The sequence below is a fragment of the Hemitrygon akajei genome, chromosome 27, assembly GCF_048418815.1.
Source record: "Hemitrygon akajei chromosome 27, sHemAka1.3, whole genome shotgun sequence".
NCBI lineage: Eukaryota > Metazoa > Chordata > Chondrichthyes > Myliobatiformes > Dasyatidae > Hemitrygon > Hemitrygon akajei.
The window spans coordinates 20497592-20515020 of NC_133150.1; the positions used below are offsets into that span (position 1 = coordinate 20497592).

At 37.8% G+C, this 17429-nt stretch overlaps 1 protein-coding gene across 1 annotated transcript in view; it reads left to right on the forward strand.

The window, feature by feature from the left end:
• LOC140717172 (leiomodin-1-like) overlaps positions 1 to 12743 on the forward strand; it is a 31802-nt gene extending 19059 nt beyond the window's left edge. The window contains exons 2-3 of the mRNA XM_073030461.1: positions 573 to 1997; positions 10805 to 12743. Coding sequence (XP_072886562.1) covers positions 573 to 1997; positions 10805 to 10831 — 1452 coding nt within the window. The 3' untranslated portion in view covers positions 10832 to 12743. The remainder of the gene's footprint in view (positions 1 to 572; positions 1998 to 10804) is intronic.
• The last annotated feature ends 4686 nt before the right edge of the window (positions 12744 to 17429 follow it).

Here is a 17429-nt window from a genome sequence, read left to right on the forward strand (position 1 = left end):
ACGAGGAAATCTGCAGATGCTGGAAATTCAAACAACACACACAAAATGCTGGTGGAACACAGCAGGCCAGGCAGCATCCATAAGGAGAAGCACTGTCGACATTTTGGGCCGAGACCCTTCGTCAGGACTAACTGACTGATTCAAGGTCAAGTTCAAGTCCAGAATATAATTTCTGCTGTGTTAATTTTTTCCCCCAATTTAATCCATTTATAATTTACATTTTTTGATAGCATCAGATGGTTTAAAATAGTTTGCTAATGATTTTGTTGCTGTCTGGGTAATATTTGCCCGTTTTCCCTGTGATCACATGGGTTTCTTTGCAGTGTTGCTATTTTCTCCAATATCCCAGAGACATGTGAGTTGGTAAATTAATCAGCCATTATAAATTGCCTCTAATGTGTCGATGAGTTGCAGAGTCTGGTAGGAGTTTATGGGAGTTGGGAGAAAATAAAGTTTGCTAAGTGAAGGATTAATGTAAGAGGGTGCCTGATGGTTGGCTCAGACTTAATGGGCTGCAGGGCCTCTTTCCATGATCTCCACCATCTCACCATAATCAATGCCCTTTCTTGTAGGAAGGTAAAAGCCCAGATGATCGGTGTAAGCCAGCCAAAGCAGAAGAACCTGAAAAGAAAGCACTTAAAAAACTGGACAATGAAAATGTGAAAAAGGGTGAGGATCTGCCTAAAACACGGGGAGAAAGAGAAAGGAAAGACAAGGAAAAGGGACAGACTGAAAATCTCAAGGTCAGAGAAACCGATGAAAAGATGAAGAGAAAAGAGGCAAACCTTACCGAGAAAGAGCAGAAGACTGAGGCAGTTGACAACAGGAAGGGCAACAAGGTCAAAGAAAAAGAAAAGGAAGAAAAGGTAACTAAAGTTAAAGAAGAACCAAAGGAAGTTGCCAAAGAAGGAAACTGTAGCAAAACAAAAAGTGAGGCCAAAGACATTAAAGAGAATGCAGACTGTGCAGGCAATTCTAGTAAACACTGTTCCACACAATGTAAGGAGTCATCCAACATGGAAAACCTGGAAGCAAAAAAAACGGCCAAAGTTTCAGAAACACAAGCTGCGACTCCAACCATTTATGATGAGTCAATAGAAAAAGTTAAGAACAATGATCCTGGAGTAACTGAAGTAAACTTAAATAATGAAGAGCGAATGAAAAACGAGATCTTAATACGATTCGCTGATGCGCTGAAAGAAAACACCATTGTGAAAATGTTCAGCTTTGCCAACACTCGTGCAGATGACCATGTTGCATTTGCTGTTGCTAGTGTGTTAAGAGTTAACAAAAGCATAACTAACCTGAATGTGGAATCAAATTACATCTCTGGTAAAGGAATCATTGCTATTATGAGAGCTTTGCAGCAGAATAATGTCCTGACGGAATTCAGGTTCCACAATCAGCGTCACATTTTTGGAGGGCAGGTTGAGATGGATATCGCCAAACTTTTGAAGGAAAACACCACCCTTCTTAAACTGGGCTACCATTTTGAGTTAGCGGGGCCTCGTATGACAGTGACAAACTTACTGAGTAGAAACATGGACAAGCAGAGGCAAAAGCGCTTACAGGAGCAGCGACAAGGACAGGTTGGGGATAAGAAACAAGTGTTGGAAGTTCCAAAGACAGCTGGCATGCAGAAGTCACCAAAGCCTTCTCCACAGTCCTCTCCCAGAAATTCACCATGGTCATCCCCTAAACCAAGTCCAAAGAAGACCGCAACTCAGACGCCTCCTCCTCCACCCCCTCCTCCTCCTCCTCCTCCTCCTCCTCCTCCACCCCCAGGACTGCCGGAAAATGCCAACTCTGTAACTCAAAACCATAAAATGCAAAACAAGAGGACTGTGGAAGGAAATGGCCAGACCAAGAATTTAAGAAATTCTTTGACACCTGTATCTGAAAGGAAGTTGGAAGATAGACCACCAGTTCAAGAACGAAATTCGAGAGATCAGCTACTGGCTGCCATTCGACAGAGCAACTTGAAAAATTTGAAAAAGGTAAATCATTCCTTTCCTGTGTTGTCCAATGGTTGGTTGGTTGCGTTTCCAGGGGACAGAGAACTTGTATGGCCAATTATAGAACCCGAAGGTAGACATTGAAAAATCAGCTGATCATGAGTGCATTTATGTTAAAAAGTGGGAAGATGTGTTTATTTATTAGAGCTAATGAATATAGTTGATGGTGAGCAAATTCATGCAAGCTGTTTTCTAATTATTTTATTAACAAAAATTCTGAAATGTGAGGTTAAATTCATACAATTCAAATATGTGTAAAGCAGGTGTTCCCAACCTGGAGTCCACAGATCCTTTGATTAATGGAAGGAGTCCATGGCATAAAAAACATTGGGAACCCCTGGTGCAAAGGAATGGAATGGCAGGAGTTCAAACAACTTTAAAGCCTTATTTTAGTTGTGCTCTTAAATATTTGGAAATTATGTTAATATGCATTTATATACCACGTGCATCAATTGAAGTACTTTTGTTATGGTCTTCAAATGCCTTAAGATATATCAGCATACTTGAGGAAGTATGGGTCACATAACTTGTGGAAGGGGGAGCAACAGAGAGAACTGGAAGTCAATAATTTATTCGTAAGATAAACTCTTGGAAATGGATGATATGTTTGGAGGGTGGAGGGAGATTATAAGAATGAGAGGACTGATGTGAGATGAAGGAGCAATGTTCGATGGGGAAATAGGTGGAATAAAAATACAGGATATGAGTCCAAATTGTGAAAAACACAGAGGCTTGAAAACAAGAGGAAAATTATTTTGATATTCTGGGAAATGGTGGGAGATTCTGGAATTGGAGAGCTAGGCATCAAAAGAGGAACTAGAATGGAAGCCATAAGTGTATACGCTCGTGGTGATTACAGAAAAAAAAGTGAATCAAGTTAAAACGTCTGTCAGAAGAGAATTGTTACCCTGATTATACCAAAGCCACATATTCAAGGAATCTGATTGTTTGGAGATGAAGTAAGATTTATAAACTGGGAGTGTTATGGAAAGATTGGATTAATTTGATTATTGGAAGAAGCAATAAATGACAACAGCAAAATTATGCAATAATTGCAAAATATATGGATTAGGTGAATAGTTGTCAGTCTCTTTTATACGTAAAGTGACCATGCAAATAATTGTTGTTCTCATTTAATGCTGAATATGGATGGGGTGGTTACTCCAAGTGGGGTCAAGATAAGAAGCGTTTGCAGTTGTAGAGGGAAGTTTATAAATTGTCAACAGTGTATTGAAAACTAACTGTTGAGGGTGGATGGTTGACTGTTCAGCTGTGATTCACTTTGGCCAACACTTGGGCAGTTTCAAAATGCTTATGAATTATGAATTTTAATTACGGAATGAAACACGGTGACCACAATGCTCCATCTCTTTTATCCTCCTCAGTTTGGAAGGATGAAATGAACGCTGGCACTGGGCAATCAGAATGTTATTAAAGGAATGAGTTAGTTCTCACAGAACGTCATTTATCAAGATGTTTCTGCCTCCTTTTTTAAAGAGATTGCACCTAATTTTTTTAAGATTTCAGTGGATTGAGGGATATAAGGACTGGCACAAACCAGGAGATGATCATTGGTGGCTTTAGAAGCTGAAGAACAGACTCTTGTTTCTATATTTTAGGTTCATGCAGTATGTTCAAACCCTTTGATGTGGTTTCAGAAATATTACAATTTTCTGTAATAACCAAAGTATTTTTGTCATATCATTTTCTTAAAATAAAGATATATACAATATAATTTATGGTATATCCCTTGCATTGCCACTATAAAGCCTAATTTTTAAAAAAATCTCTGTAACCATCTCTTTTGGAAATCTGCAATGCAAGTCCATTAGCTCCAAGGGATTTTGTTAATGTTTGGTCCCATTAATTTACTCAGTATTTTCCCATGTGATAATAATTGTTCTAAATTCCTTACATGGTTTTCTCTATCATTGTCTTAACGGTATATTTTTCATTTTTTCCACTAAGAAGTTTCTCCATTCTCTAAAATCAGCTTTAGGAGACCTGAAGCTTCTTCTCCCAGTACTTGTACAAGCTCTTAAGCTGATGTAACAATTATTAATAACTTGCCAGCCACAGGCTCTTGTGCTGACTAAAAAATGTGTGTACATCATGTCCTCTCTGAAGCACTTAAGATTCCCAGTATTAAACAGAACAGCTCTTTTGTGTCTCGTCGTTGGCAACAAAATGAATGATGTCACTAAAAATACAACCAAGAAACCATTTTTCATCATCACAGCTGAAGGTCTCAATTGCAAACTATAAAGAGTATCTATTGGGGAATCTGCATGGGATTGAAACTGCAATCCTAAAGAAGAACTGCCTATGAAAGAAGGTCGAATTAAAGAAACTGTTTGAACATTATAGAATCAAAGAGGTTAACTTAGTGACTAGTGGCGTGCCTCAGGGATCTGTACTGGGTCCAATGTTGTTTGTCATATACATTGATGATCTGGGTGATGGGGTGGTAAATTAGTAAGTATGCAGATGATACGAAGATAGGTTAGTGTTGTGGATAATGAAATAGGTTTTCAAAGCTTGCAGAGAGATTTAGGCCAGTTAGAAGAGTGGGCTGAAAGATGGCAGATGGAGTTTAATGCTGATAAGTGTGAGGTGCTACATTTTGGTAGGAATAATCCAAGTAGGACATACATGGTAAATGGTAGGGCATTGAGGAATGCAGTAGAACAGAGTGATCTAGGAATAATGGTGCATAGTTCCCTGAAGGTGGAACCTCATGTGGATAGGATGGTGAAGAAAGCTTTTGGTATGCTGGCCTTTATAAATCAGAGCATTGAGTATAGGAGTTGGGATGTAATGTTAAAATTGTACAAGGCATTGGTAAGGCCAAATTTGGAGTATTATGTACAGTTCTGGTCTCCGAATTATAGGAAAGATGTCAACAAAATAGAGAGAGTACAGAGGAGATTTACTAGAATGTTACCTGGGTTTCAGCACCTAAGTTAAAGGGAAAGATTGAACAAGTTAGGTCTTTATTCTTTGGAATGTAGAAGGTTGAGGGGGGATTTGATAGGGGTATTTAAAATTATGAGGGGGATAGACAGAGTTGACGTTGATAGGCTTTTTCCATTGAGAGTAGGGGAGATTCAAACAAGAGGACTTGAGTTGAAACTTAGGGGGCAAAAGTTTAAGGGTAACACAAGGGGGAACTTCTTTACTCAGAGAGTGGTAGCTGTGTGGAACGAGCTTCCAGTAGAAGTGGTAGAGGCAGGTTCGATATTGTCATTTAAAGTAAAATTGGATAGGTATATGGACAGGAAAGGAATGGAGGGTTATGGGCTGAGTGCAGGTCGGTGGGACTAGGTGAGAGTAAGCATTTGGCAACGGACTAGAAGGGCCGAGATGGCCTGTTTCCGTGCTGTAATTGTTATATGGTTATATAAATCTAGTAAAGGACGAGAGGAACACATTTGGGATCAGCACAATAGCATGCATTTATGTTTTTCGTTATTCTCTAAGTGCAAAATCAAGCCACATTAGTCTAATGTTCTAAATCATTCTAGATTCATCATTCATTTTAAATTGAAAAACCATATTATTGTAGTTAGCTTCTGAATGGAATACAATCAAACAGCATTGTGAAAATGGTATTAAAATATGGGTCTTTAGATGCAGTGCATGTTAAGATAATTAGCCAAAGATTTTTTGCCAATTATTCCACATACATATGTAAGGAGTTAGTATGCTCTCCTCTTGACCCAGTGGGTTTCCTTCAGGTGCTCTGATTTCCTCTCACAGTCCAAAGACGGACCGGTTGATAGGTTAATCGGTCATTGTAAATTGTCCTATGATTAGGCTCGGGTTAAACCGGGGAATTGCTGGATGCTGTGGCTTGAAGGGCCAGAAGGCCTATTCCTCGCCATTTTCTCAACAAATAAATAAACTTGGAATGAACTTCAAATTAAAATAGAAAAAAATTAACTACCCCCTCTCTCCCCATTATCTTGTGCAGCGTCTTTTAAATGTTGTGATTGGCCTCGTGTCTACCATTTCATAGGGCAGCTTATTTTGTTAAGAACAAAAATGTTATTTATTGATAGAGTGGTCATTGAAATTGAGTTTCTGTTACAAAGTAAGTTAAGCTTAATCCATATTTTGATGTGTGTCTTCTTTCAGACATACACCCCTATAAGAATATAGAAACATAGAAAGCCTGGAGTATGCCCATGCTACTGAATAAGATTAAGCTAATCGATGATGAATACCGCAGATCAGCCAATGCCTTACATTCACTAACACTTTCTGTTATTAAAGATCTATCAATCTTAAAGAGTCATATAGAGTTATACAGCGTGGAAACAGCCCTTCAGCCCAACTCATCCATGCTGCCCACCTGAGCTATTCCAATTTGCCTGCATTCGATCTATATCCTTCTAAATATTTTTATCCGTATGCTTGTCAAAATGTCTTTTGAACGTTGCATTTCCTCTGGCAGCTTGTTCCACAAACAATCCACCGTCCTTGTGAAGACGTTGCCCTCAGGTCCCCATCAAATCTTCTGCATCTCATTTAAATCTATGTCCTTTACCCTGGGAAAAGACTGTGACCTTTAGAACCAGTAATAATTGGTGCTAGTGAGATAAAAGTTCCAAACATCCGTTACATTCTGTTTCCTTTTTTTAAGTCCGGTGATGTTTAGATATATTTTTTTAGATAATGTTCCTTATTCCCTGCCACCAAAATAGTTTTAGTCCATCAACCATATCTTTCCTATATAGTCTTGAAAACTTCAATCAAGTCACTTACTTTTCTAAGTTTGATGGAACGCAATCTCTGAAACAGAACATTTTGAGTTCACGTCTCACTACAGCAACCTATGTATAAATATCTAGGGTTTTGTTTTGAAGATGTCGTCTTTTCGATGAGATGTCAAATTAAATCTCATCTGCCCTCTCAGATGGATGTGAACAATCTATTAACATTATTATGAAGTACTGTACAAAAATTATCCCTGGGCTTGGCATTTTATGACTTAATTAAAAACATTAAAGCAGATCACCAGGACATTTGATATTGTTTTTTTTTTGTGGGAGAAAGCAGACAAGACTCAGTTTGACATATCATCTGAAAGATTGCACCTTCAAACACATTGCAGTCAATCAACTCTACACTGTTACCTAGAATTGCCTAGAATTTTTTGTGCATAAGTTTCTGTTTGTGGGAGCTTGCTGACTACAAATTGGCTGTTACATTAAAATAGTGTCTACAGTTCAAAAGAAATTAATTGCCCATAAAATGCTTTAGCATATTCAGGTGGCCAAGAATAGAAACAATTATATTTCAATTGATTTAGAAAATGGTTAAATCAGTGACAAAAGGAATGGAAGAAAAAGCCAATAAAAGCCTTGTTCTCTTTAAATGCTAGGTCAATCATAATGCAATAGAACCATAGAACATTACAGCACAGAAACAGGCCTTTTGGCCCTTCTTGGCTGTGCCGTACCGTTTTTCTGCCTAGTTCCACTGACCTGCACCTGGCCCATATCCCTCCATACCCCTCTCATCCATGTACCTGTCCAAGATTTTCTAAAATGTCAAAAGTGAGCCCGCAGTTACAACTTCATCTGCCAGCTCATTCCACACTCCCACCACTCTCTGTGTGAAGAAGCCCCCCCAATGTTCCCTTTAACCATTTCCCCCATCACCCTTAACCCATGTCCTCTGTTTTTTTTCTCCCCTAGCCTCAGTGGAAAAAGCCTACTTGCATTCACTCTATCTATACCCATCATAATTTTATATACCTCTATCAAGTCTCCCCTCATTCTTCTACACTCCAGGGAATAAATTCCTAACCTATTCAACCTTTCTCTGTAACTCAGTTTCTCAAGCCCTGGCAACATCCTTGTAAACCTTCTCTGCACTCTTTCAACGTTATTAATATCCTTCCTATAATTTGGTGACCAAAACTGTACACAATTCTCCAAATTGGGCCTCACCAATGCCTTATACAACCTCACCATAACATTCCAACTCTTATACTCAATACTTTGATTTATGAAGGCCAATGTACCAAAAGCTCTCTTTACTACCCTACCTACCCTATCTATAATATAATTTCTTTTTTTATTTTCTCTGAACCAGAAGTGGAAATTGAAGGTGTATGAAGTGGTGAATGCCATTGGCCCTGATGTAATATCCAAGGCACCACTAAACTCAGTGACAGGGTGGAGTGACACTAAATCTCCAGTAAACCTCCTTAATTTAACCCTTGCAATCCAAGGCATACAGAGGCAAAATAAGGTCCAATGTAAATTTAAAGTAGGGAAGTTGAACCTTCCTATGAGATTTCACCACTTACAATAGCATGTAAGACAACTGAAAAGAATGATCAGAAATACAGTTTTATAGTTTTGGTCCATCGGTTAAACACAAGTCAGGCCTGATCAACCCTGGCTGGGTTGCTGTACGAGGGTGTCTTGTAACTGAAGATCCAAAACACCTAATGACCCCATCAAATCTAATCCTAATGTCTGCCCACTAACCATAGGTGCACCCCACTTAACTCTGGCCACATCCCCAGAAACCCAATGACTTGTGTAAGGAGGGAGAAGAATCAATAAAGGCAAATGTTGGTCCTGGTTAATGAAGGCGTGGGCCAGATCAAAGTGGCAGGGTTGCGTGACACTGAATCTTGAGTGACGAGATCAAGAAGCACAAGAGAGATGATTTCCCCACTGCCTGAATACTCTCACCCTAACCTCACAGTGACACACTTTTCGCTCTCCCAGTCCACGAAATGCCAATAAAAAAGCTGTGTTACCAACAAGGTGAGAGAGAATCAGTAAGTTAAACCCCAGCTGGGTCCACAGAAAACGAGTCAGCACTAAACTCAGTGAACACGAGGAAATCTGCAGATGCTGGAAATTCAAACAACAACACAGACAAAATGCTGGTGGAACACAGCAGGCCAGGCAGCATCTATAGGGAGAAGCGCTGTCGACGTTTCGGGCCGAGACCCTTCCTCTATAGGGAGAAGTGCTGTCAAGGGTCTCGGCCCGAAACGTCAACTAAATTCAGTGACAGGGTGGAGTGACACTGAATCTCCAGTAAACCCTGTTAATTTAATCCATGCGATCCAAGGCATACAAACGCAAAATAAAGACCAGTGTAAATTTAAAGTAGGAAAGTTGAACCTTCCTTTGAGATTTCACTTCTTATACTAGCATGTAAGACAGCCGAAAAGAATGCTCAGAAATATAGTTTTAAGTGCATTTAAAATAAACAGAATGCTAGAAGATGTTATGGCTGATCATAAATTCCTCTCGTTCACAACACAAGATAATTAAGATCGTAATTATTTTTAGTATTATTCACAACATTAATAATTTGTTTCAGTATTCCCTTTAATAGAAATACAAACTATAATCCAATAAGTAGTGTATGGGCTGGCAAATATGAATAGAATTTATCTTGTCAGTTAGCTTTTCGTTAGGGACAATATTCTTAAGTATGATTTATTTTCCTCTAAATACTGTACAAGAGATAGGTATTGCATATTTTGGTAATGTTGTTTTGCCAAAAGAAGATTTTGTGAGCTATTATTTACTACAATCCAGTGAAGATGATGAATGGAAACCGAAAAGAAAATGGTGGGAGTACCCTTGCTCTCTTGCATCAGCCTTCAGACTTACATTTACACTGAGGGGAGCTCCTGAATCCGACATTGGGTCCTGCTCCTGAACTGTGATCTGCTGAAAGGATCAAAGGGCTCATGGGTCAAGGCAAAAATTACCAAGTGTCATATATGTAAATTCTTTGCGGACACCACCTTCTAACAAATGAACTATGTCAGAGTCAGTGTCAATTAATACATCGAACCAAGGCAAAAAAATAAACTAAAAAGAAACTGCCTTGACTATTCCGATTATATGGAATAAACACAAATATTGTAAGAGACAATGAGCCATACTGTGCTCCATCAATAATGGTGAGAAGGACAGCATACGTTGTTGTTATAGGACAAATCTGATGTGCACATATGCGCAGTACATCCTGTTCCTCCATTTCATTTGTAGCATTGAACTGATACAATTTGCGAACAGGTTACTGTGACGATGTGAGCTTGAACTAATTAATTACTATTTACGCAGCAGGCATGTCAAAATATTTGGGCTTCGTGTGTTATTGCTGAACAACCTTTATGAGCATGAAAAATTAATTCACTGATTGCTAAGCTTTGTTGCCTCAGGGTAAAAAATAATTTGCAGATTTTGCTGTTAAAAGTATTTCTTTCATTTTGTCCCAGAAATTTAAATGTTATCTATAATTTCCATTTTTTGGCCTGGGTTTCTGAGATTATTGAAGCACCACTTTCCTGCCATCCATTTCATAGACACCTCTGATCCTTTGCAAAAAGTGCCACATTTATCAAGTGCTGAATGCAAGATGAGACTTCTGAAACGCGTGAGTCCAAGCTGTAAAGACAATGCTTCACTCAGCAATATCCACACAATTGAACTGTTAAAGAAGTCTACACTCGTCACTTCATAGACTACTGAACCCCTTAGTAAGATCATCACCTTGTACTGCCTCCCAGTTATTCCTTATACATTATAAATCTAGAATTATTATATTTGGCTTCTAATCTTTTTAAAGAAATCTTCATCTGTCAGGTTCCAATTTTTTATCACTGTCTTACCTTCTCTTATTGATCTATAAGTTCAGCAGTACATGTTTTTTAGAAGGCTTTAGTTAACAATGATCTCTAAGCTGATTTAATGATATTATTTGAAAGGATTTTCTGATGTCAGTTTTTTTTTTGATTTTAGGTTGAACTTCCAAAGTTGTTGCGGTAAGAAGATGTGCCATTGACTGCTGTTGAATTTGCCTCATTAATCCATACATGACTCAGATTCACTATTGTGACAGAACTTTCATTGCTATCTTCATCCAGATCATTTGAAGGACTTTTATTGTTCTATAAAAGTTTGCAATCTTGTAAAAGAATAGCAATCTTTCTGAATGCATCTTCAAACATATATTGCTTAATCTCTTCTCTCCATCTTCTTATGAACTTCTATAGCTACATATTTCTGACAATGCCTTCAGTTTTCCATTGCTTTGAGTTCTTTAAATAGCAGATTTCCAGATGATTTTTGATGACTACTTATTTTTTGAATTCCTCATTGCCGTCTTTTACACTATATAGGTTTTACTACAGCTTTCAGTTCATTTCTTTTATAGAATGCTTATTTTGACTACATTTGCAATCTGATTCAAGTATTTGATTAAAATTCTATTTTATCACAATAATTGCAAGCGCAGTTTTAAATTTCCTCCTTCCATAGAACAATGACTTTCTGCGATTATAAGCTGCTTCGTCAGCCATCCAAGTTCAACATGTATCTGTTTACCTTCTTCCGCCTTATCCCCCCTGTAAAGTAGAATTTTTTTGGTAGATGCCTGATAGTTTTACACATATAGTGAAATTTTAAAGCTGGTCCTCTAAGATCAGAGGTAGAAATATCTAATGATTGTTAAATTGTCCTGTTAGAAAAGGGTATTGTAAGATTAAAGTCTAATGCCTAGAAATCTTTCCAAGACAAACTAAGTAGTTACCGATGGTGACTTTGTTTGTGGGACTGATGCTAGGAAACGTAATAACTTAGGAAGACCTCATAAGATAACAGTTTTCCCTTCATTCACTCTATAGCATCTAGCAAATGAAATAACTATAATAAGATCAAGGTCAGGGCTCGATCCTGGGAGATGTGAGGGACAGTGGCCCAGGGTTAAGCTATGAGGGCTATGGACTATTGATTATAAGAATGTTTGGAGGAAGGTCAGCTGCCAAGTGTTGGTAGTAGTGTGGAGGTAGGGCAGGGAATGGTAAACAGAGGGAGGTGTTGCAATTGTCAGTCATCTGGTTGATTTAGGAAGATTCCAATTGGAGCTGAGGTCATTGATTAAGGGAAGTGGTCATTGGTTGTGACAGATTGCCAACAGCTGGATGTGATTGGCTTTTGGCTGTTAGTGTTGGGTGGGATCAGATCAGGAGATAGAGGGAATTGGGTTGGGAGAGTCATGAGTAAAGAGATTGAGACAAAGAGTGTGTACTTGGAGAGCTGGGAGATCAGTTTCTTATGGAGGAGGTCAAGAAACCAAAAAAAAAGAGCTGGGTAAATATTTTAGTTACAAGGAACCAAGCTGAGTTTTTGCAGTAATTTGTGAGGTTATTGCAAGATGCCCAGAAGCAGTTTGCACAGGTGTATTGAAAGCATCTTTCTGCAAGAGCAGCTTGCAAATGGCACGAGCCGATCATACATCTCTGAAAGTCCCAGAGGTAGTGCCCACTACTGTGTACCATTGGATACCAATGTGTACGTGATCCTCTGTGTATTTTGCATCAGAAGCACAGAAGATCCCAAAAAAGTTTGTTGAATTTATAATTTTTTTGTCATGAAAATCATATTGTCTAGCATGTTAAGAAGTTTCACCACTTGGTATAATTTCTGGGCAACATAGTTTTTTTTGCAATGATTATTTTTAGTTAAAAAAATAAGAGCAATGTCTTAATCCTTCAGGAATTGTAAATATTTGTCCTTTTTGTTTTACTGTGTAATGGTTTAATATGTACTATGTAAATGTATGCTTAATATGGACATCCAATCATGTTTTGCATGAGCAAGGAAACAACCACGTAATTTCCATTCCAATATCATTATAAATACATCACCAAGACTACAATAAACAGCACGATGCAAAGGCTGCAGGTTCTTCTAATTAAAAGCATAATTTTTTCTCATCTCACTAATTGTCTGTTTTACTGCTCACTCAACGGTTGGCTTTACGACATCCTATGCTTATGACGTGTTCTATAAGTTTTGTGTTAATGCAAAATCCTTTGTTTATCTTTATAAATATCAAACCACATTTATTTTTATATGTAAAATCATAACAGGAAGTATGTAATAATAACTCACAAAATGAAATCCTTAACACCAGATCCAAATTATTCTTGTCCTTTTAATGTATTTTGGAAGTGAATTAAACATTCAAAGTGATAGAAAAAAAAGTATCCATGTAATAATCTGTTACGAACTTCGATGAAAACGCTCAGTTTATCCTCGAATACTGAATATGCACAAAATATTGACTACCAAGTAACATATGAACTTGGAATTTTACCAACTCAGATATTAAAATTCCAAAATTCATAAATTCTGCACAGTCAGATGTAGCTGGAATATGAGATGTAAACTATTTCTATAAACATTTTTCTAATGCGTTTATGGCATGTTTCCATCATAATGTAAGTATAATTAGACTTGCCAGATTCCAATTTTTCATTGAGCTAGTGTTTATGGTACAACGTTGCTTGAAGTACACCAACCTGGACATATTGCTGCTTCAAATATTTTCACTCAATGCCATGGTGCTAGGTAATTTAGTTTGCAGGCAATATAGCTGGCATGTCCAAACCTACACATATAAATTTGCATAATTTAACTTAGATATTATCAACTTACAACTTCAAAAGAAATGTTCACAAACAATTTGCAATATATAAATTTGCATAATTTAACTTCGATATTATCAACTTACAACTTCAAAAGAAATGTTCACAAACAATTTGCAATTCTTTCCTTGAATGAAGTATATGATAAATGTACAAAGAAACTGGAACCTAAAGGCATTTTAATCTCTTTTACCAAAAATACAAGGAATATGCAGAGAAATGGTTAGTATCACTTAGTTTTTGCTTGTTGATTGAAAAAGCAATTTAGTAGTGAAGTAGCTTGAAATGCCACGAGCGATAAATGTGTTTTCCTGACAAAAATGCCATTTAATTCTTTGCAACTATTTACTAATAGTGGCTGTAGTTCAAAATAGTCACTTGGTTACGAAGATCCTAAGAATGAGTTCAGGCACTAAGTGAAAACAGCTGCTTTCCTGAATTGGTTTATCAGAATTGATGTGTTACCTGATAGTAATTAAGTGCTCCAACTAGTCAGTTGTGGTATGTAGGCTGACGGAGCTTAATAGGCTAGGGGGCCTATTTCAACAAACAGAACTACCGTCTATATTTCTCGGTGTATCTTGTTGCTTTGCCAATGCTACAGTTAGCATCGTTGCAAAGGGCAGAAAAACACTTCTCCATCCTGAAGTTGGATGATACAGTGGTGAGTAAATTGGGTAACTAAAAGCCGCCAGTAGAAACAACATTCAAAGGGGAGGTCACTTGCTTTTTTATCTGTTGAGTAATGGTATTTTGTAACTCTATATCCCCAATCCTCTTTGGATAACATTCTCGGTGCAACTTTAGTAAGGTGCCCTTTAGGAATATGAGGGGTGCAATCTATGTAATGGGAAAACAAACCCTTCACGTTATGCCAACTGGGAAGTATCACAACCCATAGATTTTTTTTTCAATGGGCTTCATGTTTGCCTGAAAAACAAGCTTCTGACCCATCTCACTACTTATTTGATTCTGATAATGAATTTGATTTTGAAGAGCGTAAGAAAAAGGGCTGAAAAATTGATTATAACGTATTATTATGTCCAAGGAGCCTACAGATAAGGTACAAGAAAGAAAACAAAGAACAACAGAAATGTGATATTAATTTATCCTTGGTTATCTGATTTTTTAAAATGAATTATCGACATATCAGCACCTGGTGACAGTGATCATCTAACTGGAGAAGGCAAAATAACTTAATTCAGCTTCACTCATTGTTCCTCTGAACCTATGAAAGATAAACAACATCAGCAAAATTTACAACAACATTTATGCGATGAAAGATTTCAATATTAAAAAAAGTATGTTTCAAATAAGGAAACTAAATCATGAATCACACCTTGCTTAATCTTTAATAACAATGGCAGAGAATGCTGGAAATACTTAGCAGGTCTGGCCACTTTTGTGGGAGGAGGAGCAGAGTTTGCTTCAGGCTGAAGACCTTTCATCACAAGTCTCCATTAAAAATGCAGGGATGGTGGGGTAGGGGAACATCTCTGACAGAGTAAAACTCGGGTGATTATGGGGATTAGCTGTAAACAAAGCTGTCAAGTCCATGGAGAAGTTAGAGAGTGAGAATCTGGACAAAAAGACATAGCCAAATGATTGTAGGAGTTGTGAAATGTGAATGAAGAAATCATGCTTGTCAGGTCAGCCTAGGAGTGTCCTCTACTTAGAGAGAGGGAGGGAAAAGCAAACAAGCTGAGACAAACTTAAAGAGAGTGACAGAGAAAAGTTACCCAAAATTCATTGTTTGGCCCTGAAGGGACAGATAACCAGCGTGCTGTTCCTCAAGCGTGCACTGGCCTTGTTGTAACAATTGGTCAGAGCTGGAACTGGACTCAAAATGGATGAATGCAGTTAAGGGTTTTGTTAAAATAGTGGAAGGGAAGCTGTGGTTCTGGAAGAACGACATTTCAGAGGCATTACTTTGCACCATCTTTACACTTTGAAATTTAATGTAACTGGACTATTTGTACAATGTAACTGAAGAAACATTTACACATTCATTCAATGATTTAGAGGATACCAAAGCACATTAGAGGGTTAATATTAACTAAGTCAGGTAATTGCAACCTTGCATTATTCTAGCTTTTTAATCACAGTTGAGTAAATTCCAAGGATGATAATCAGACTGTTGAGTAAACAGTCTGTGGTCTTCATTTATGAATGACTTTCCCTTCTTTCGACCCAATATAGAGTTCATGGATAGTCAAGCGATTTCACTGTCCTACTTGAGAGAACTATATGATTTGTGATCTGCATAAGAGGTAAAAAGTGGAAAATAGCAGAAGGCTTAAGCCATGTTTAAGCCAATACTTAATTCACTGTTAGAACATGCATGAGTTCATTTCAGAAATGAAATAACTTTGCACAGCCTCACACTCTTTTCATCACAGTTTGATAACTTTGATATCAAGTTTGATAACTTAGTTCCTGAAAACTGCTCCGAGATTAGAAGGAAAAGATAGTATCACAGAAATGCCTATATTTGGGCATATTTTCTACGACTCAAATGTTCATTCCTTTGCCATGTCAAATTATGGGATGAAGGCCAATTCACTGTCTTGTTACCACTGGTAAAATAAAAACAGAAAGAAAATAGCAAATGATGTGACTAGTATAAACCAGGAGAAGGAACAAACTCAGGGGAACAGAGACGAAAGAAATGTGTATGTTTATTTTCCTTTGGATCACTTTGAATTCATGGTCAAAATATTACCACAGATTTGCATCTCCCAGCACAAAGGCTAAATTTACCTTAGTTAATTATTTTTATACAAATAAACAATGCAGCTTTCAAAATGTGCAAAAAAACTCAGTCTTGCCGAAGGGTCTCGGCCCGAAACATCAGCTGTACTTTTTTCCATTGATGCTGTCCGGCCTGCTGAGTTCCTCCAGCATTTTGTGTGTGTTGCTCGGATTTCCAACATCTGCAGATTTTCTCTTGTGGGGAAAAGCTCTGGTGTGCACAGCCAAAGATGGTTGCTTTTTCTACAATGAGTAAATCTGATCTTGTTCAGTCCCACTTACCACACTTTATACAATGTCATTGATTGATACATTTTACTTTGTCAATATAATGTAACAAAAATTCAGATGGGGTGGGAGCATCTAAATTGAGACAGAGAATTACATGGCTGAAGTTTAATGAGGCAGCAATGTAGAGATGATTGTCTTACAAAAGATGGATTGGGTAGATCTGGCAATGTTACAAAGGTAGTAGAAGATGCAATTGAAAGTGACAAAGTGAAGAAGTTTTTCCAAGGAAGATGTAGAAAGAAGTGGAATTGAGAGGAGATGGGGGATGGTGAGTAACAAAATGGTTGAAAGTGTTTTGTCTCTAAGAGTAGGGAGGCATAAGAAAGCAAATGAAAAGAAATGGCTAAATGTGGGTGGTAAAGTTTACATGGAGGGTAATTTGTGGATGTAATAAGAGTAGAAACATCAGAGTGAATGAAAAGGGAGATTATAATTTTCCAATAAAGTTAGGCCAGAGACTGAAGGTAAATACGTTATGGAGAAACTTGGTATGGTAATTATACTGGCAGTACGTAACAGACTTAGGGAGGAGTGAAAAGACTAAGGGGATTATAGGCAGGAAAGAAAGATAAGGTGACATTAAAATTCAATTGTATATCGGAAGTGCTTGTGTGGCAGATAGGTAACTGGTTCTTATCTGCAGGTTACTTGCTTCTCTGAAAAATTGGCAGAAACCAACTGGAAATCTGGGAAGAGCCACCTCAGCCAGCCTACCTTTATCCAATGCAGCAAATGCCATACCTTTTTGGGCCTCTTCAATGCCAATCTGGAGCTCACGAGTGAAGATGGAGGAATTTGGCGAAAAGCATTGACTCCCAGGTAAGTCTTAAAAGATAATGGCTCAGTAGGGAATGAGTGACTAAAGGAAGTTGGAAAAACAGGTAGGCAGTCAT